At 38.1% G+C, this 23,046-nt stretch overlaps 1 protein-coding gene across 9 annotated transcripts in view; it reads right to left on the bottom strand.

Annotated features, from left to right (window-relative positions):
- The window catches only part of TANK (TRAF family member associated NFKB activator), a 77,847-nt gene that overhangs the window by 39,958 nt on the left and 14,843 nt on the right, over positions 1–23,046 (bottom strand). For 2 of the 9 annotated variants that reach the window (XM_084891542.1, XM_084891538.1), the window contains exons 2-3: positions 6,012–6,047; positions 271–418 (exon numbers count right to left, since the gene is read on the bottom strand). In XM_084891542.1, coding sequence (XP_084747668.1) covers positions 271–369 — 99 coding nt within the window. In that variant the 5' untranslated portion in view covers positions 370–418; positions 6,012–6,047. Of the gene's footprint in view, positions 1–270; positions 419–6,011; positions 6,048–20,226; positions 20,388–23,046 lie in introns of those variants that run through there. The other 7 variants (XM_084891544.1, XM_084891540.1, XM_084891541.1 and 4 more) reach the window with 6 other exon arrangements.

Genomic DNA, 23,046 nt, shown 5'->3' with positions numbered 1-23,046 from the left:
GAAACTAATATAAAATATTGAATGTCAACAGTAATTGAAAAAAATTTTATGAAAGACCATTTGTAATATTTTCTTTATACAATCACCTTTAAATGAACTCTTCCCACAGGTCACATAAAAATCTCAGATTATATCCATTAATATAGCCCCATGTTTCAGTAATTATAGTTCTTCAGGATAGTTTCTAACAATATAATATTTTTTCTGTAGCAAAAGACTCTCAAATTCCATTTACCAGGATAAATAACTTTGAAAACCAAAACCATATACCTTTTGCTGTAGTTCTTTAATTGCAGAATCTCTATCCATACATGCCTGTCGGAAGGCTTCATAAGCTTTATTGAGTTGCTCACCAATGTTTTTATCCATTCCTCTCTGTCCTGTAGCATCCCTATAGAGGATGGAGTAAATGACAGGTCTGGAAAATAACCAGAACAATTATTGCTATTAAGTTAGATAAATCTCACTTTAAAAATGCATTTTTAAAGACAGTTCTATTAATATATAATTTATTATGAACATTATAGCATCAAGTACTTTAAAGGTTTATAAAGGCATAAAAATCTCATCTTAAATTCTAGTACGAAATACTGTGAAACCTTAACTTCTACATTTTAAAAAATATTCTTTACTAATGTTTAAGAAGCAAACGTGGTTCCAGTTGATAAAGATACTACTTTGAAAATAGTGAAGTGCAACCTAAAAATGGAGAAATATAAAAGGCCATTGTGTTATTAATACTTTATAGAAATGCACAAACGAATTAACAACATGGGAAGAGATTTCTTTTTACTAAATGGTCAGTTACTCCCACTTACAAGGTGATTTCTTGCTACACTGAAATAAGAGCAAAATTAAATACACAATAAATGTTTGTGGTTGAAGTTCACACTGTTGTTATCACAGAGCAATTAAGATGTGTGAAAATGCTTTTATTTTAGCACAAAAATCTAGGTAGAGCTGCTGTCGGATTGTATATTTAAAAAGAAAAATCACATTCCTTCAAGTATTGCCCCCACTCCATATTTGTTTTCCAACCTCCCTGCTGTTCTTGAACTACAGGTGATTTTCTCAGTGGAAGTACAGTAATTTGGTTTTATCATCTCAATTTATATAACATCTCTAACCACATTCCTTAGCTCTGAGCAGAGAGCCATCCAATAACTGATTCCTCCTGTCCAGCTGTAAAAACCATACCACAGGACCTTTCTTTTAACCTGCTGAAAGCCACGGAGTAGACAACATTCTTTATCAGTTATAGGAGGTATTGGGAGTACCAAATTATTTAGCTTCTTTTTAAAATTTAAGCTCTTTATTTTTTAAAGTATTACATGTCTCCTTTTCCCCCCATTGACCTCTTCCCAGCCGCTCCCACCACTCAGCACATGCCCTCACCCCCTACTGTATGTGTCCATTGGTTGCATAGAAGTTTTTCGGTTGATCTCTTATCCCCACCCCGCCAGGCCTTCCCTCTGAGGTTTGATGGTCTGTTCAATGCTTCCATTTCTCTGGATCTATTTTTGTTCATCAATTTATGTTGAGTGAGAGATGTTTATTTTTCTCCGACTGGCTTATTTTGCTTAGCATAATGCTCTCCTGGTCCATCCATGCTGTTCCAAATAGTAAGAGTTCTTTCTTTTTTTTACAGCAGTGTAGTATTCCTTTGTGTAGATGTACCACTGTTTTTTAATCCACTCATCTGTGGATGGGCACTTAGGCTGTTTTCAAATCTTAGCTATTGTTAAGTATCTATTAATACTTTACAGAAATGCACAACATAGGGTGCATATATTCTTTCTGATTGGTGTTTCTGATTTCTTGGGATATATTCCTAGAAGTGGGATTACTGGGTCAAATGGGAGTTTCATTTTTAATTTTTTGAGGAAACTTCATACTCCACTGTTTTTCACAGTGGCTGCACCAGTCTGCATTCCCACTAGCAGTGCACGAGGGTTCCTTTTTCTCCACATCCTTGACAACACTTGTCATTTGTTGATTTGTTGATGACAGCCATTCTGACAGCTGTGAGCGGTACCTCACTGTTGTTTTGATTTGCATCTCTTGAATGATTAGTGACTTTGAGCATGTTTTCATACATCTCTTGGCCTTCTGTATGTCCACTTTTGAAAAGTGTCTATTTAGGTCCTTTGCTAATTTTTAGCTTCTTTAAAATTAAAAATTCTTCACAATATCAGTTTCTAATCTTTCATAATGTCTTTCATTTTATCTTTGGGTATAATTCTTTTAATTTACTATTTTACATTAAGGTATAATTTATATAATATAAAACACACCAGTGTGTGTGTGTGTGTGTGTGTGTGTGTGTATATAAATTTTAGTGTATTCCCTATGTTGTGCAATCATTGCCATTATGATTCCAGAACATTTTTGTCACCACATAAAGAAACACTGTACCTATTAGAAGTCCCAATTCCTCTCTTACTCTATCCCTGACAACCACGGATCAGCTTTCTAATGCTATCCATTTAACTATTTTAGACATTTCATATAAATGGAATCATACAATATATGGTCTTTGTGTCTGGCATTTTTCACATGGTATAAAATTTTCAAGGTTTATCCATGCTTTAACAAGTAATAGTTCTTTATTGCTTTTTATGCCTGAATAATATTCCTCTGCAGATATACACATTTTGCTTAGTCATTCTTCAATTAATGGGCATTTAGGTAATTTCCACTTTTTTGGTTATTTTGAATAAAGCTACTATTTGTGTACACATATTTGTGTGAACATGTTTTCAATTCTCTTGGATGTATATCAAGGTGAAGAACTGCTAGGTCAGATGGAAATTCTGTTTAACTTTTTAAGGAACTGCCAAAATTGTTTCCAAAGAAGCTGTATCATTTTATATTTCCACTAGCAAAGTACAACAGTTTCAATTTCTTCATATCTTCCCCAACCTTTATTATCCATTTAAAAATTATATGTATCCTAGTGGGTGTTAAGTGGTACCTCACCATAGCTTTGATTTGCATTTCCTTAAAGTTGTTAAGCATTTTTCCACTGTCTATGGGAATAGGGGGATGAGGACAAATTTGTGATACCTTAATCAATAAAGAAATTTTTAAAAAGTGCTTTATTCAAAGTAATATCCATCACTAGCTACAAATTTCCCCCATCTTTCAGGTAATTTGTGGATACCGTCCCAATAGAACTTTTCTTGTTTTGAGGCAAACCATTCAGAGACCCAATTTTCCACTTCTTCATATGTTTTGAAGTGCTGCCAAGAAAGTGCATGTGCCATGGATCGGAACAAGTGGTAATCTGAAGGAGCAAGTTCTGGTGAATACAACGGGTGGGTTAATACTTCCCAGGCAAGATCTTTTAATGTGTCAAAATTTGACATATAAAGTTTTGAATCTTATTGTCAAAACAACAAAATAGCATAAATATCAAATCGCATATATATGTAATTCCAACTATTGAAAAAATCCATATTAACCGGTATACATGGTAAGAATTCTTTATATATTCTGAAAACTACAGACTTATCATATATACATAATATATATTATATATAACACACACATATATCACACACATATATATTGTACACATATATTATATACACACATATATGTATTATGTCTTATGTATTATCTATATAGTATATATGTAATATATCTGAACACACACACACACATATATACATGTGTGTATATATAATTTGTAAATATTTTCTTCCATTGTTTAAATTGTCTTTTCATTTCTTTGATAGTATCCTTTGATATGCAAAGTTTTAAATTTTGATAAAGTTCAATTTATCTATTTTTTTCTTTTGTTGCTTGTGCTTTTTGTGCCATATCTAAGAAACTACTGCCTAATCCAAAATTATACAGACTATCATCTATGTTTCCTTTTAATAATTTTGTAATTTTAGCTTTAGATCTTTGATCCATATTGAGTTGATTTGTATATGGTGTGAGGTAGATGTCCAGATTCCTTCTTTTGCACGTGGCCATTCAACTGTCCTAGTACTATTTGTTAAAAAATTCTTCTTTTTCCACTGAATGGCCTTGGCACCTTTTTAAAAAAATGGATGAACATTAATCACAATGCTCTTTTATATACCTAGGTAACATTTCAACCTTATTGGACATTCTTTCATTTTAAGATAATAAATACATTCTGAGGTCAATTTTCAGGCTTACTAAAAACAAATTCAAGGTTTTTAATTATGAGGACCACAGTGCTATTACTTTTTTTTTTTTTTTTAAATATATTTTATTGATTTTTTTAGAGAGGAAGAGAGAGGAATAGAAAGTTAGAAACATCGATGAGAGAGAATCATCCATCAGCTACCTGCAACCAAGGTACATGCCCTTGACTGGAATCGAACCTGGGACCTTTCAGTCTGCAGGCCGACGCTTTATCCACTGAGCCAAACCGGTTTTGGCGGCACAGTGCCATTACTTTATGAAGAAATAAAAGAATGTAATCTCTTTAAACATTTCACTCAGGAATTTTGTTTCTATTGCTACTTCTGATAGATGGAAAAGATGAAATACTGTTAGAATAATCAACATTGCCAGGATTTCTGACATGCCATAGTCATGATGGAAACATAAATAATTAGTATTAATACAATTAACACAGTTTGAATACTTTATATACTAAATCAATCAAATGAGGATTTAAGGCAGCTTACACAGGAGATTACAAATAAGCATATAATCAGGAAAAGAAATATATGGGTTAGGTAGCTACAGGGAGTATAATATACTACAATACGCTAATATAGAAATTAGAGGTTTTAAGTTATTGTATCACTGTCTTAAGAAGCCCCACATATCAGTACAAATTGTCAATGTAAATCTCATCCATATAGATTTAAATGTTTTTTAGATTGACTCTGGAGAGAGAGAGAAACCTCCATTGGTTGCCTCTGTATGCAGGATGCATCTGGACCGGGGATTGAACCCACAACCTGATTATGTGCCCTGACCGGGAATCGGACCAGAGACCTTTTTGGTACATGGGATGATGCTCAACCAACTGAGCCACACTGGCCAAGGCTTCTCCCATATTTTAAAATCTGGGACAAACAAGAGCCCTGAATTGGTAACTCATCTAGTTTCTTGTTTTGTTCTATCACTATCTGACCTCTGACCTTAGTTTAGGGCCATTAAATCTTTTTGTACCCAAGTTTTTTCCTCTCTAATATAAAAAAGATATTTGGAATCGATTTCTAAGAAACTACTTTGTTCTACAGTCCTTGAATCTGCAAGTCTAAAAAGCATGTCTGTTCCATCAAGAAGGTGCATTCTTGTTTTTTAAAATGTAAATGCAGAATTAAAAATAGTTGCATCATATGTAAGTAAATCATGTGGAGCCTTCAATTCAGGTCCTTGAATTAGATCATAAAAATGTCAATGAGTTACTGAGTAAATTCCACATGGATGCATTCTATTTCTTGAAATAAGAATGTATGCTGGGTAGATATGATTCAGGTCAATACAACTAAATAAATGATACATTTAATTCCTATCTCACAACCAAGAAGAGAATTGGGTGTTAGATCAGTGACACTGACCAGAGAAAAAGGAATCAGTCTCTGGGACCCAGATAATTAAACTGACAGATTTCAAATAGTAACACTTTGAACTTTAAAGCTACTTGTTCCTCTATTTTTAAAAGCATTTGTTAAATGTAAATTTCATTTCACAATTTAAGAAGCAGTCACATTTCAATTACATTTTGGCATGTCTCCTGCACAGACTCTTGGGAAATGGCTTTATTTATAGTAAACATGCTCAAACCCAAATCTTATGGCCATTCTCACAGCCCAAGCCCAGGAAGTCCAAGCTAGTGTAATCTCTGCCTTGGAAATACTCTGCTACTTATGGTTTAAATATATTTTTAAGAAAGCCTTCCATAGTAATTTCTTTATTTCTGGGCTTGGTTTGCTGGTTTCTTTCCATCACACACTAGGAAAAGTGCTCCCTCTCTCCTACTTCTCCAGAGGCCAGGGTAGTTTCAACCCACTCACCTCCATCAGGAATTCCTTTTTTCCTCTGGGTGGTTCCTGCCAGAAGGAAAATGGGGGGCAGTAAGTTCTTGTTCTGCTTCCCAGGTTCAGCACATACCACCCTGGAGGAAGTACCAAGATGATCCCTGGGCAGCAAGTTGCTTCTTCCTTTACTGATTCTTGGTTCAATAACGAAACTGTCCTAGGCTAGGAGAGGCAGCCTGTACAAGGGAGATAATCTTATCTTCCCTTGGTAAAGTTGCCCAACTCCAACAAAAGTTTGCCAACTGCTGGGACAAATTTTAATTTTAATAAAATACATCCCATTATTACTGAATTCAATTACAAAAAACTAAACTATTTGCTTGCTTACAACATGTAAAGCACTGTGTCAGGTGCAGCAAGGGGCTTCAGAAGCGGCACTACCTTAAGAGTTGGGTTCCTTTCACAAGGTTTTTTCACCAAGTCATTATTTCCTATTATTCATATTTCCATTGATAAGGCTCGGTGCAATTGAAATACTTGCCTACAGTTACAAATCCTTAGTTAAAAGACTTTCATTCAAACCTGTTGCAAAGCATTCTCCCAGAGTGCTACGGTGGATGTTCATTCAATACAACATTTACTGAGTACCAACTACGATCAGAGCTTTGTTGGACACCACTGATGCAGTGAGAACAAAACAAACATGAAACCTATTCTCGTGAAGGCACCACTAGCTGCAACTTAAAACATATATATATTCTAGCTGGATGAAATATTGTGGTGAGTCAACCAGATCCTGTGGTGAGGGCAATACTTCAAGGGATGGTTAAACAAAACAGATGGTGGAACAAGAATGAAGATGCTTAGGTTCTTGACATTGTGGGACTGCCAGATCAGCTCTGAGTGTCTTCTACTTTCAATTGGAATATACAAATGAAATAAAATTTCTGTCTTAAGCCACTGTGTTTGGGGGTCTCTTAAGAGAGGAGCTGAGATGTACCCTAATTGGTACAATATTCAAGACTGGTTCAGTGCTGAACAAACAGTAGGTAATCCTTGCCTTTTCCCCCTTCTAATTGGAGCTCATAATTTCATAAGGCAGACACACATGAAAACGATTAACCATATCAGTAGTCAATTACAAATGTGTAAAAAGATATGAGCATAGCTTAATAGGGTTCTGGAGGCACATGTAGAAGTGTATGTAGGAACTCACCTAATAGTTCACTCAAGATATGTGCATTTAATTGTATATAAAATTTACCTCAAAAGAACAAAAAGAAAAAGAGAACTGTTGGGCTTCACAGAGGATCTAACAATTAAACTAAAGCATCTATCTTATATAAAAACTGCTGTTTGAAATTTTAACCCTGCTATTTGGCTTCTGTAAATGCTTGCTTGCTTAAATAATAAGGAAAATAAGACTACTCCCACTTCAGAGGGGCCATTATACCTTCCCCAGACAAAATTATCAGTGCTGGCACCAGGCCAGGTCTTTGGTTGAGGTCTCAAGGCCCCAGCACATAGGGGCTCTTTAAGAACTTGCAAAGGGGGCTGGAAGCACACCATATTGGGGAGACATTTTCCTCTGGATCCGCACATAATAAATGTAACTCCATCTCTCTAAAAACACTGCTTGGTTTTTGTCTGGTTTTCTGTAACAAGACTGCGCCCTGAATATGAGAAGGATTTTAACAAGTAGAGAATGAGAGGAAAGAACATGCACTCTGAAAGGGCAGAGGTACTGAGTAGTATCTACTGTAGTGCATTTAGGGACTGGAGGTATTCTACTTATGGAAGTCTAGCAGATGTGTGGGATGAGAGGAAGTTCAGATAATCAGGGCCACCATCTAAGTTTGTGCTGCACTGCAAAAACCTTAGGGGCAGCATTCATGCTGGAATAGCATCCCCTAGAGATGCAGAGTGTACTAACTGCATAAACTATATGCAGCAAACTCAGTTATGGCCAGATTATAGTAGACCTTGAAATTTAGACTTTAAGAAATTTAGACTTTAACCTGCTGACATTAAGGAGAAATGAGGATTTACAAGTAGAAGATGGACATGTTTTAGAAAGGTAAACTGGACACCAGCATGGGATATAAACTGAGGGAGACAAAACGGGAATATTTGTAGGAAAGTTGCTCTATTTTGGGTGGGAGATGAGGGCTTGAATAGAGCAGGGGGAATGAAAGGTGGATGGATTTAAGAGATATTTATTTCAAAGGTAAAATCAACAGGATTAGTTGGCCAGTTGGATCTAGACAAGAAGGCAGCATCCAGGTCCCTGCATTCAGAATCAGTTACCTGGGAGGGGGCCCTGAAATCTACATTTCGATAAGCACAGTGAGCCAGGCGATTCTGTTGAAGATGGTTCATCAGCCATAACTTTCTTTCTTTCTTTCTTTTTTTTTTTAAAATATATTTTATTGATTTTTTACAGAGAGGAAGAGAGACGGATAGAGAGTTAGAAACATCGATGAGAGAGAATCATCGATCAGCTGCCTCTTGCACACCCCCTACTGGGGATATGCCCGCAACCAAGCTACATGCCCTTGACTGGAATCGAACCTGGGACCTTTCAGTCTGCAGTCCGACGCTCTATCCATTGAGCCAAACCGGTTTCGGCACCAGCCATAATTTTCAAAATACTTGGCAAACAGTGCTGATAGCCAGAAACAGAAACAGGAAGAAAAATTTTCAGGGGAAAGGTATTCAATTTTGGACAAAAGTTCTTGAAGAGACATTATTAACAATAGGCAGGGGAAAATGTAGCTTCTAAGTGATATAAAAAATCTAGAGGAAGAAATAAATACTATGCCTTCCCTCTTGCTTACATTCTTGAAGTACTGATCTGAATGTCCAATGTTATTTGATACAGATAACCAGACCAAAATATTTTTTCCATTGCAAGAAAAAATACTAATTAAAAAATATTTGTTTTTGTTGATTTCAGAGAGAAGAAGGAAGAGGGAAAGAAACATAGATGAGAAATATCAATCGGCTGCCTCTTGCACACCCCTACTGGGGATTGGGCCTGAAACCTGGGCATGTGCCCTGACCAGGAATTAAACTGGTGACCTTCTGGTACACGGGTAAATATACATGGGTCCACTGAGGCACACCGGCCGGGCAAAAAACACACACCCTTAAATTGTTAAAAATAATGGAGAGAGAAAGAAACAATATGCATTATTGTACCACTGTATGTCATAAGATGTACACTTTTTTCCTCCCAAGTATAAACCAAAAAAGAATAGGCTCACTTATTAGCTATATGTCAGACGGAAAACTAGGTAATTCCTAAAATAGAAAGGCATTTTAGTAGAAATCTGTGGTTTTATGTAAAGAGACTATTAACCAAAAAGGTAGGAGTGTTAGCTAATGCTTTGTTCTATTAACTCTTACATACTACTAAATAACACACAAAAAAAACCTCTTGTAGCAAGTTTGAGCTTATGATTTTTCTTAAGTCTTTGTTTTCCATTCTACCAAATTCACGACAATAAAATAGCATTACTAATGATGTTAACAAGAGTAGGACAACATTGTACCTATGCTCTGGTCTTAACCAAAAAAGTTTTTGGGAAAAAACAAACCTTCAAGTTATCTGAAAAAGATCCCTCAAATAGAAGACAATAATGTAAAAGATGTCACAGGATACCCCAGATTCATAAAGAAAAAGAAGCAGTTAATCTCATGAATCAACAGATTAGGGCTCTCCAGCATCTCCTGAGATATTTACTGTAAAAGAAAAAAACCATTATGAAAGAAGAGAACTCTTTTTTTAAAGGAGTTAAATTTCAGGAGACGGAGGACCTTTTCACAAAAAGGCCTGTTTTCTCTTAAATCACAGTTTAAATTGCTAAGCAGTCATTTAGCCTTGAGAATATTTCCGATGATAAATGGGAACAGGCAAAAGCCCACATAATCATAAAGCTGTATTCTGTGCTCTTATCCACTGGCACAGGACTCTACAGCTCTTCATATTCCTTCTTTTAATTTCCCCAAGGACACCTACAGACTGTTGGGCAAATGCTTGCAAGTCACAACTTGTTTTATTAGAAGTAATTGTGAGAACTCCAGTAAGAAAATAAATAAGATTACAGAGATCTCCAGATCTACATTTTCAGTCATCCCCAAGATGTTTAGGGTGTGACTTTAAATGTATTAATATGATAAAAAGTTTAAAACCACACATATTATTTTTACACCATGCAATCCACTCAAACTGCTGAATGCTCCTGAGAAAGGACCCACAAATCTCTGTGTGGCCTGACAAACCAACCTTTCAAATCTGCATTTGTGCCGAAATCACCCAAGTTTCCACTCTTTTCAAGGCCACACCATTTTTCTCTCAAATATGAATATTCAGACCTAGTAAATCCTAACACTGTTGTAGGGAAATTTAATAAGATCTTTGATTTGCTGTTTACTTCCTTTTGTATCTGGAAAAAATACAAGAAATACTATAAAATAAAGATTCCAAATAATTTTTAGATGAGATCACATCTTGTGTAATAATTTCTCTATTAAGATAATTTATAGATTATAATTAAATTTAAAAAGCCTAGTTAACTAAAGATAAAGTCAGAGTTGGCATAGAGAATACATGTCAAGTCTGGACATGCTTGTTGAGGTGAGAATGAGCAAGTCATTTAACCTTTCTGAGGACCTCAGTTCCCTCATATGCCCCAGGTTAGTATGTAGGGATAGAACATGCTGCAGGATATAGGTTTCCAACCTGTCAATACATTAGAATCATTAAGGGTAGTCTAAAAAACAAACACACAAAAAAAACAACCATCAACAAACAGTGTCCAAGTCTTCTTGGATCATATTTGCGGGTTGGGGGGGAAGCAGATGTGTCACAGATTTAGAATCACTGCCATAGGAGTGTCTAGTTATAACTGGGAAAATACTGTACTCCATAAAACACTACATAAATACGCACCAAGGTAGGGAAACAGGCTTTCATAGTGTCCTTTTGTTTCACAGTAATTTGCGTTTTTAATTGTTCTAGAAGAAGTATATAGAATGTGAAAACAAAAATAGCAGTTGCTAAGGTAGAGATTTTTATTTTTAAGGTATTTTGATATGTTGGCAGATGGCCCAGAGCAGTGGTCGGCAAACTGTGGCTCTCGAGTAGCAATTTGCCGCTCTGTTGATTAATGAGTTTGCCGATCATTGGCCCAGAGCAACAGCACTCCAAAAATAAAATTTTATTAGTTCCATAAAATTTCCACAACTCATCTATATACTTAAAAGCCTAAACAATCGAACAACCAACCAACCAACAACCAGTCAACTGGTAGGTATGATGCACACTGACCAGGGGGCAGACAGTCAATACAGGAGCTGCCCCGTGGTGGTCAGTGTGCTCCCATAGTGGGAGCACTGCTCAGCTGACACTGGGCTCATGACGGGCAAGCACAGTTGCTGTGGCATGAGCCTCTCCTGTCTCTACGGCAGCAGCAGCGTTACTAAGTGGTGGTGGCAGGCGCAGCAGGGCTGGGATGAGCAGGAGTGATGTAGTGCCTGGCCCAGGCTCAGGCTCCTCCCTGGCTGCCTGCTGCTTCATGCATTACTACTTCCCCTGAGGGGTCCTGGATTGTGAGAGGACACCGGCCAGGCTGAGGGAGCCCACCGATGCACAAATTCGTGCAACAGGCCTCTAGTCTATCTATAAGTGTTTTATCTATGAATGGAAGAGACTTACATTAATGGCATTTGTACTGAAGTTCATGTATCTGAGTGTGACCACAGCTCTTCTACCAAGCAGCAGTGATCCTTTTAACATGATGCTCCTCTTATCAATATTCTAATCATGTCAATTTTATTTAAATTCTCAAACTATCCACAGATAGTTGAGATAGGACATAGCTCCCAATAGCATGTCTTCAGTCCTGAAGAAGCACATAGCCTTGGGACAGAAGGACAATCTCAGTCTTGTTTGAATGTCAAGCATCCCAACAATGAAGGAGGTGGTTCTCTATTTTCTAATGGGAAACATTAGGGCAAGAGGTAGTGATCGACACCTATTGAAGGAATATTACTTGCTAGATGTTTTACATAAACTACCTATTTTAATCTTCCATCTGCAGAAGCATATATATATATATATATTTTTTCTAAATAAGGAAACAAGTCGTCAAAAGTTAAAATACATTGACTAAGGTCACAGAATTAGAAAATGGAAGACCTAGAAAATCCAGGTCTCTGTGACATTAAAATCTAATCTCTAGTTCTTTCCCCCCTAATTAAGTTTTTATTTTGTAATTTTTTTTTAATCAGTCAAATAGCTTCACAGGGCTTAAGAAAAACAACAGTCCCTTGCTCTCCTTTCCCCATTCCTGCTTCACCTTGGCAACAATTTTCAGCTCTTTTGGTTTATTTCTTTCTGTATCTAACATACTACATTGACACTATTAATTTTTCAGTTTTACCATCTTCCCACTATGTAAAATAAGGATTAAGTTCTCTTTAACAACCCCCCTCTCTACTTAATGTCCTCCCTGTTCTCCTATTTTTTGGTTAGAATAGGATTCACTTTTTACTTTCTTAAGACTATGTAATGTTATTCAATGCTAAATGATATTATAGAGTGGTAGGCAAAAGTAGATTTACAGTTGTGAATACTCAAAACACAAGAGCTTATTCTTGTATTATTATTTACTTACTATTATACTATTTATTTATATTATAACTGTAAACCTACTTTTGCCCATCCCATATATATGGCTTTTTCCTTTTATAAAAAACCTTTTCCCTGAAAAAACTTATTTATTTCTTTTCTTTTCTTTTTTTGTGTTAATCCTTACCCAAGGATATATTTTCCCATTGATTTTTAGAGAGAGTCGAAGGAAAGAGGAGAGAAACATCAACGTGAGAAATGATTGGTTGCCTCCTGCATTGTGCCCTGATCTGGCAGGGATCAAGCCAGTAACTGATGTATATGCCCTTGACCAGAATCGAACCATCACCCCTTCAGCTTGAGGGCTGACAGTCTATCCACTGAGCCAAACCGGTTAGGGCAGTTTATATTATCACTAATACAACTCCTCAATCCATTCAAACACTTGTTATTTTATCAATTTATCTTTTTAGAAGAAACTCTCCTTGAGCTTTCTGACTTGCTCCAGTCTAGACTTGTTGCCCTCCATGCGTAAAGGAGACCTTCTTTCACCTTGAATTTGGGAATTCCCTTTGGGATCTATGTCCTATCTCAACTATCTTTCTCTAGTTGAATCCCTCATTTTCAGAATCCCAAATCTTTATCCTTCTTGTTTACTTGTCCATTTGGTGAAGTTAACCCCACAATAGCTACTTTTGAGAAAGTGTTTGTGAAATTCATTTTTTGAGACCTTGCATAACTGAAAATAGCTTTACTCCAGCCTCAGATTTAACTGATAGTTTCCAGGTTAAGAGTTTTAGGTTAGAAGTAATTATTCCTTAGAATTTGGAAAACCTTGCTATGCTCTCTTCTAACTTACATTTGTTTTTGTTGAAATCCAGAGACATTTTGATTCCTGATTTTGTACTTAACCTATTTGGAAGTTCATCCTTCAGTTTGTGAAATTTTCTGGAATTATTTTTTGGGCAGTTTCATTTCTTCTGTGTCCCTTTCTGGGACTCTAACTATATGGATATTGAAACTTCTAAAGTGGTACTCTAATTCCTCCCAGTCTCCTTTTCAATTTTAAATGAACTTTTTTTCTTCTTTTCCTATTTTTAGATAAAATATCTTAAGCCTATTGTCTATGGCAATTAGTATTATTCTGCCAAGTAATAGGTAATCAATCCTGAATAAATCCTATCTAATAAAGAGGGAATAAATGGTGGAGCCCACAGTTAATAAAGAAGGAATATGCTAATTGATTGCCATGCCCTCAAAGATGGTGGTACCCACAGCCAATAAGGGAATATGCTAATTGATTGGTCTGCCCTCAAAGATGGCGGTGCCCACAGCCACAAGATGGCAGCGCTCAGTCCCCTCAGCCCTGCTGGGGTAGCAGGCACATGGCAAGGCTGGGCCTGCCCCAAGGCAGGCCCGGCCATTCTGCACACCTGCCCCGGGAGCCAACCAGTCATCTCAGCCCCCCAGGGCCAGCCTGAGGTGCAGGCAAGTCTTAGACGGTGGCTGCCCAAGGCTCAGGTAACCAGGGTGGGCCTAGGCTTGTGCTGTCAGCAGTGGCAGCAGCAGAGGTATGATGGGGCATCACCTTCCCCTGATCGTCAGGTTGCCTCCCGCCTCTGAGGGCTCCAGGACTGTGAGAGAGGGAAGGCTGGGCTGAGGGCCCCCACCTCCAGTGCATGAATTTTCATGCACCAGGCTTCTAGTAAAGTAATGGTGCTTATGGAGCTCCACTGAGACTAGGACTGTGTGAGCCAAACAATGATCCACCACCATTGCCCAATTTAATCAGAGCAGCTCAATTCTGATTATTTATACACACACGTACACACGCATTTCAAGATTAAAAAGAGACACAAGCTTAAAGATAGATTCCTACAACCTTCACCCCAGAATGATTTATAATTCTTTAATAAGATCTTCAAGATTAAAGAGACACAGGCTTAAAGGTAGATTCCTATGACCTTCACCCCAGAATGATTTATAATTCTTTAATAAGATCTACTTTTTGTGGGGTGATAGACAGCATGAGTGATTTGGGAGGTCGGAAAGACCGCTCTGCTGGGTTTCCCTCACTGCTAACACTATTCTAAGTATTCTGCCAGTGTTCACACTGTGAGAGGCCAGTTTAAATCTAAAGTAGTTTCAGGATGGAGGAAAGAAATTACCTGAAGTACCTACTACCTCTTTCACTATGCCCTAGAAAAGAAAGTCACCTGCTTTTCCCAGTCCCTTGGGAAATGAATAGTAAGAGTTCGAATTCTACTTAAGAGAAGTTGCCACCTTAGCAAACAAAGAGTTGAATAAGTGAGAGACACATCCTATCTTTTCTGTATCTGAGTTCTGTTGGCCTCCTCAACCACAAAAAACATCAGAAGCAAACAGCAGAAAGTAAGTCCATCATGTAGTACACAGGCATAAATAAAAGAATACCTCTGTCTCAGAAAGTTAAGGTAACCCTTTAAAGAAGTATGTGTGTTTTCCTTATTTGAAGAAAGGAAATGAATGAAAACTGTCACTCGTAACATTTACTTAACATCGTTTTCCACTTTTAAGAGCGCTCCATGGCAAAAGCAGCCAATTCCCCACATGACAGCTTGCATTTCTAGTCTCACTTTCCAGGTTGTAAACTTTGGTTATAGATATACCCATAGCATACTGCACTCTACTAGTACTGTTCCTGTGTCCCAATCAGACAGCTGAAATAATGGCAACTTACAGAGCCAGCAACGTCAGAATCTGGATTTTGTATTTTTTCCATAAATACAAATGCATAAGGATAAACAAGGTTGGCTAAATGCATAAGGATAAACAAGGTAAGACAACTTCACTGATCAAACTGAAAGCTCCCCGGATCAGACTCTCCATTTTGCTGGATGTTAGAGCTTCTTTTTGTGCTATCTTCTGAGAATTAAAAGAAGATTTCAAAGTCAGAGACCACACCCATGAGTCTCAGCTTTACCTCACTCCCTTTTCTTCTTGAGTTGTACAAAACTTCTTTCAATTTATCAAACGTGATGAGTTGAAGTACACAACTAAACAATACCACACCAAAAGGGAAACTGGCATGTGTTGTGCCCCTTTGAGGTGAACATAAACACTGGTACTGCTCAGTTAGCTTGCTCCGTTTATAAGGGGTCTCCCTTCCTCTGAGTAGGTGCCATGTTAGAATCTGGAGATGGGGTAGTGGCTATTGAATATTAAAAATCTGTTTTTATAAATTACATAAAGTAGGACTTTTTAGAATATTCTTGAATGGCAAAACTATAAGAGAAAGCTTATATTCTGTATGAGGAGGCATAAGAGGACTGTGTTGGAAGCAGAGGCACAAATTACAATCTCCTAATATATGTGAGATTTCAATGTTTATAATAAAGGAAATATGGACTCAAAAAGGTTGAGAAACATCAATATCAAAGAAAAGGCATTTCTAGTTTAGGGGTAGCATATATATGATGTTATAAAATGCCACATAATACATAGCTATGAATAGTAAAATCATTTAAATATCCCACAATAACAGTTAATTTTCTTCAATTAATTTTAAATAATATATTATCTGAGTTCCTGATTTCTGTCTTTTCTTTCTTCATAGCAAAATTCCCTGTTGTTTGTTCTGCCACTCATGGAAACAATTCTCCATATCTCATTCCAGATAATATCCTCCCTTTTCTCCATGATTGAACACCATTGCAGCAAGCATAGGCCATAGCAGAGTTTTACATCAATTGGCTATCTATTTTCATCTACCATTTACTTTTGGATAATGGGTATGGTTTAAAAAACATGCAATTTTTCTTATAAAACATGCCCTCAAATCATGTCAATAGTTATTTTTTCTAAATTAATAGATGGTCAATTAAAATACTCAAATATCCAATCATTCACATAATGCTTGCATCCCTATGTAAATGTATGAGTCTTCAGAAGTATATTTCACAGTATACATTTGCACACTGCTAAATTATATTACCTGCCTAAGGTAATATTCTTGATCTTGAAGATCAAAAAGTATCTTGAAGTAATCAAAGTATCTTGAAGTAATCAAAAAGTATTTAAAATAATCATTTATAAAAGTTAATAACTCTACGAAAGGTTACAAAATATACTATTATCCACATATTAACAGTCAACTATTAGTCACGTGAAAAGTAGTCTTTGGTTAGATAGTTTGTATTCCTTAGAAGCCAGCCCTGTTCTATGTGTGCCACACCACACACATACCTGGACTGTGAGACTGATATTTAAGTAAGGACAAGCATGCTTAGCTTGTGTATTTTCTCACTCACTCATTTTGAAACCACCTTTGGGATTTACCTGCAGTAGAATGTCAGCTTGGTTAGTACCTATAAAGGAAGAAATTTCCCAGCAAGAATAGGAAGCCAATGACAACAAACTGAAACTGATGCTCTTTCAATTGAGTTTCACTGTTGGTTTCTTTCAGGGCATATAATACCTTACCCATGTAGAAGCAACACCTTTTCTTTTGTACTATAACTGGAATAGAGGTGAGAAAGAGAATTTTATTACCAGCCTCAGTGTACCTATAGTATTTCCCCGGACCATAAAAAGAGGGGGTAGGGGGAAGGAGAGGGATAAAAACAAGTAGTTCTTTGTTCTCAACATTATTTGTGTTTCAGACCCTTTCATTTATTTTGAGAAGTTTTTATTTGCTTTTTAAAGTTCTGGATCTGTTTGCAAAATATTGTTGCTGTTTTAAGAACAATGTACTTTCAAACCAAGATGGTGTCACGAGGAGTGAATTCTTTCAGACTTTCAAAGGACAGAGAGCTCTTATACTATTTACACTACTTTAGAGCAGAGAAAGAAGGAACTCTTCACAGCTCTTTCCAGGAAACCTGCATAACCTTGATATCGCTTTGGCAAAAACAACACAGAAAAAGAACACTACAGATGAAACTCAATTATTGATTTTAAATAAAACTGATACCAAAAGGAACCTATATGCTTAAATATTACTCCACAACCAGGTGTAAGTTTGGATCACAAACTGAAAATCTACCAAAATAATTTACCATCCTTAAGTCAAAGAATTAAAACACATGATAGGTTATGACAGATGCCAAAAGCCACAGAATAGAATTCAATTTCCAGTCCTGATAAAAATATCTAGTGAAGTAGTAATGAAAAGACAGCATATTAAGAAGAAATAGACAAAATGAACAACCAACATCTGTTGCTTAAAAGTCCTCTCAAAGTGCTAGCCAATGCGTAGACAAAATAGACTTTGCACCCAATCCAAAATCTAATCTCAGCAAAAATCCTATTAAGCTAGAAACAGTAAAGACACATCCTTGGTAAAGAGAATTTATTGGAAATTAAATAACAGCTAAACAGGATTATTTTAATGAAATATGAGCAGTTTATATTTTACTGAAAGAGTGCAATATTCTAGAAAATTTTGAAAAGTGAAGAGGGGCTTGCTTTATGAATTACTAAAAAAGCCATTAATCAAAGAGATTAGTATTTGTATAGGAAGAGACAAATAGAACAATAAGAAGAAGAAGAAGAAGAAGAAGAAGAAGAAGAAGAAGAAGAAGAAGAAGAAGAAGAAAAACAAACCCATGTACACATTTTTACTATTTTAAGGTTGTATTATTTCTAGTCGGTTGGGGAAAAGAATTGATTTCAGGAAAAATGGCTAAATATCTATCTTGAATCATGTACAAAAATAACTCAGATGTTTTAATAAGTAAAGCATAAAAATTATTTTAAAAATTAAGACATATTTTAATAATTTTTAAGTGGGGATCACTTCAAGCAATATAAAACCTAGGCATTTTAAACTGAAAGACTGATAGTTCTTGAAAATATATTTCACAAAGGATTAATATATCTGAATTTAACAAAATATAATTTGAAGAATAAAGGGCAAAGGCTGTTTTAAGAGATAGTTGACTAGGTTATGGTACACCCAGGCAGAGGAATACCACGCTGCCGTTAAGATAAGGGGGTGTTGCATAAGGCATGACTTCCACCACATATTATTATTATTATTTTTTTATCTGAGAAGGCAGATAACTGAGTAGTATGCATATATCATCTTTTTTTTTTTTCCATAAGAAAGTGAAATGACATGTGTATGTACCTACAAGAGAGAGATGTCAAAGGCCATGGTGAACTTGGTTGGGGGCAGGGCTGAGAAAGCGTTTCCTTTTCTGCTTTATACGTGGTTGCATCATGTTAGGGTTTCCTCCCGTCCCCAAAGATAAGGGACACAACAATTTCCCAACAGAATAGAGCGCATGCTTCTCTGCTGCCTCTCGTTTGAAATGTATATTCCGATCGTGGCAGAGAAAAAGATCATTTTATTTTCCTGTCCCTTCACTTCCTTCCTTACCAATTCTCCCTTAGGAAAACTTTGCCAAACGCATCTGCGGTGACTTTTGACATAGCAAGGCTGCTCTAGCTGTGCTTGTTACAACATCACAGGACAGACAACTCCTTTTCCCCTGAGTATCCCAAGCCCTTCCTCCGCACCTCCCGCCAGCCCGGCTTTCCCAGCGGTGCCCCCGGGTTCCCCGGCCCGGATGGCGAGCCTCCGCTCCCCGCCCGCCGCCGTCCCCGGGACCCCGGGGAGGCTGCCCCACCGCCCACGACAGCGCTGCGCGGGCCCACGGGAAGGCCGAGGACACAATGTGCAACAAGTTGGGAAAAGTTTTCGGGAGCGTCACCGTGACAGCACGAGCCTCTGGAAGAAGGCAGCTCCGGTGCCGACTGAAGCTGCACGCCGGGCCGGGTCCCCGGCCCCCGGCCCTGCTCCCGGCTCCCGGCCCCCGGCCCCCGGCTCCACCGGGTAAGGCGGCGGCCAGAGCGGGGACACCGGGGCCCGGAAAGCCCCTCCCGGTCATCCCGGAGCGCAGGGCCCGCGGCTCCTCTCCACCGAGTCCCTCCCTCCCGGTCCGAGATCGGTTCTCCCCAGCTCCCCGCTTTCCCTCCGGCGGCAGCACACTGCCAGCTGTGCCTCTCACTCACACACACACTCACACACACTCACACTCACACTCACACAAAATCATACATACACACACACTCACACTCACTCACACACACACAAAATCACACATACACACACACCACACACACTCACTCACACACACACAATTACACATACACACAATCACACACACACACACAAAATCACACACACACACACACACAACCACACACACTCACTCACACACACACAATTACACAATTACACATACACACAATCACACACACACACAAAATCACACACACAATCACATACACACAAAATCACACACACAAAATCACAATACACACAATTACACACACACTCACACACACAATCACACACACACACTCACACACACTCACACTCATACACACACACACACACACACAATCACACACACACACTCACACACACACACTCACACACATACACACACAATCACACATACTCACACACTCACACACACTCACACTCACACACAATCACACATACACACACACTCACACACACACTCACACACACACACACACACACACACACACACACACACACACGTTCTCCGTCGCCGTGCTCACGGGCTCGGACACACCTACTCGTTCACGAAGTTTCTTACTCACAGTTCAGAGGCTCCGCGAGGGTCGGGTTCCGAGCGGGCCTTCCCGCTCCGGGTCGGCGGCGCCGGCCAAGTGACTCCGACCGGAAGTTGCTTTCCTTCCAGTTCAGAGGACAGCGCCTGCGCGCGGGAGCCATTGATCCTCACCCTGCACCCCCGGGCCACGCGGGGCCTCCCCCGCCCCGCCCCTCTCCGCCCACACCAGTCCTGCCTACCGCAGCCCCGCCCCGCCCCCAAAGCTCCGCCCAGCGCAGCCCCGCCCCGCCCTGCCCCGCACGGAAAACTGCCACTGAAAAAGGACCAATGTCAAGTATAAAGGTCACCTGAAGGTCTTGGTTAGATTTTTGCCCAACAATAAATAAACAACCAGGTCTAAAATCACCCTGCAGGTGAGCTAACGAACCCAGAATCACCCGAGAGTCTTATTAAGGTTCTAACAACTCACCCATAGAGATGCCTAGAATTCAGAGGATCTGGGTGAAGCCAAGGAAGCTATATTTTTGACAGATCCTCGTGTGGATATGATTAAGGTCTACGCTACACACACACACACACACACACACACACACACACATACACACACATTGTATTTCCCCCCCAACAAGTAACGCCTTTCATTCACTGTACTTGCTAAAATTTGAATGCTTGGTAAATGCAAATTTCCCACGATGTTGCCACTTCCGACCCATGCTTGAATATTGTCCAAGATGAAAAATTTAAAATAATAACTCGAGAAAAGTGTTTGTACTCCCAGTTTTAGCTTTGGTACCTACAGGCTAAGGCAAGTTGCTTAACCTAATGAACCTTAATTTTTTTTTTTTTTAAATCTGACAAACGAGGACAATAATAACCTTCTTTACTGGATGGTTGGTTGAGAAGATCAATCCGATAATGTAAGCAAAAGCTCGTGGTAAAGAGTGGAATCTACAAATAAATGAAAGGTAGTATCCTAAGTCACTCGCATCATGCTGGCTTCTTCCCATCACCAAGGTTTTCCCTGGGATTCCTTTCAGGAAATGAAAGTAGTCAAATCCACAGCACATGTGGTAGCTTCCTGAGAACACCTAAGGCTGGGACTCTCCATGCTGACTGCAGTATGATTGCATCTGGCTGAAAGCAGGTAGCATTCTCAGAAGCTTCCATGATCATGACCTATTTATTTATTTATTTATTTATTTATTTATTTATTTATTTAAAATATATATATTTTAAAACTCTCACTGCTTTTGCATATATTTGACATGGGTTAATGGTGTTTGAAAAAGACCTTACCGCCAAACACAAACATACTAAGCATGTTGAAGTAGCTCTCTAGAAGCCAAGAAAAAAATGCCCATGAATAATATCTATTTTTGTCAGGCAGAGCCTGCTCTAGAACATAACTTTATATCCATAGGCGTGACAAGATGTTTTAAGTCAGAAACTCTTCAGTCCTGGTGACCTTGGCCAAGCCATGCCTGAATGTGTCTTCAGTTCATATTTTTTTCTTCATCCTGAAAATGTTAAGCCTAGCTCTGTAGTTCTCAAACTTGTTTTTTTTTTTAATTGGTCATATGGTCCATATAACTTAGAAGCTGCTATCTCCCCAGGGAAGTCCAGCTTCTTGCTCCTCCTGTGACAGAATTTTTTTCTCTGTTAGAGCAGGAGGATCAGGAGTTAGCTGCCCCAACTTCTCCCTACACTCTTGAACCATGGATGTTTGGACTTCTTTCCTTAAGCTAGTAAGTCCGAGGATTTAAAAATGTGACAGTGCATTTTAAAATATTGGGCTTCCTTTTAAAAGTCAAAACCAAAATATAGTTTTAAAAACTTTTTTAAACAAACACAAACTTCTTGTATATAAATTGTGACCAGTTGAGCAGTTTTCTTATAATAAGTTACTGAGTTAAACATGACAATACAAAACTTTTTTTTTAAAAAGAATTAATTTTTTTTAGAGAAGTCTTAAGTTCATGGCAAAATTGAGAAGAAGGTACAGAGACTTCTCGTACACTCCCTACATTGAAACATGCACAAGCCTCCTCCATTATCAGCATCTCCCAGCAGAGGAGTGCATTTGTCACAATAGAGGAACCTACATTGACATATCGTTACCATTCAAAGCCCATAGTTCACATTATATTTTCGACAGATCCTCGTGTGGATATGATTCAGGCTCAGGGTTTTATGTACAAATATTCATTTTATAGGTTTGGACAGCTATATAGTAGCACATACCCAACACTATGGTATCATATTAGCTTTCCTGCCCTAAAAATCCTGTGCTCCACCTATTCATTCCTTCCTCCCCTCAGTCTGTGGCAACACTGATCTTTTTTTTTTTTTTTTTTTTTTTTTTAAATCAATCTTATTGTTCATATTACTACAAAGGTTCTTCATTTCTTCCCCCCTCCCCCAGGTTCCCATCCCACCCTCTGCCCTTTCCCCACCCCCCATTGTCCTCATCCATAGGTGCACAGTCTATGTTCAATCTCTTCCCGCATCCACCACTCCCCTTTTCCCCTGAGAATTGTCAGTCCAACACTGATCTTTTTACTGTCTCCATAGTTTTGCTTTTTCCAGAATGTCACATAGTTGGAATCCTACAAAGTGTAGCCTTTCAGATTAGTTTCTTTCACTGAGTAATATGCACTTGAGTCCTTCCATGTTTTATTCATGGCTAGATAGCTCATTTCTTATCAGCACTAAATAATGTTTCATTTTCTGGATGAACCACAGTTTGTTTATCCACTCACCTATCAAGGACATTTTGGTTGCTTCTTAGATTTGGCAATTATGAATAAAACCTGTATAAATGTTATTGTGCAGGTTATTGTGTGAACAT

The sequence above is a fragment of the Pipistrellus hanaki genome (genome assembly GCF_964339955.1).
Source record: "Pipistrellus hanaki genome assembly, chromosome: 8".
In the NCBI taxonomy this organism is placed as follows: domain Eukaryota; kingdom Metazoa; phylum Chordata; class Mammalia; order Chiroptera; family Vespertilionidae; genus Pipistrellus; species Pipistrellus hanaki.
Note: the sequence above shows the minus strand (reverse complement) of the source record. Positions and strands in the feature narration are given on the sequence as shown.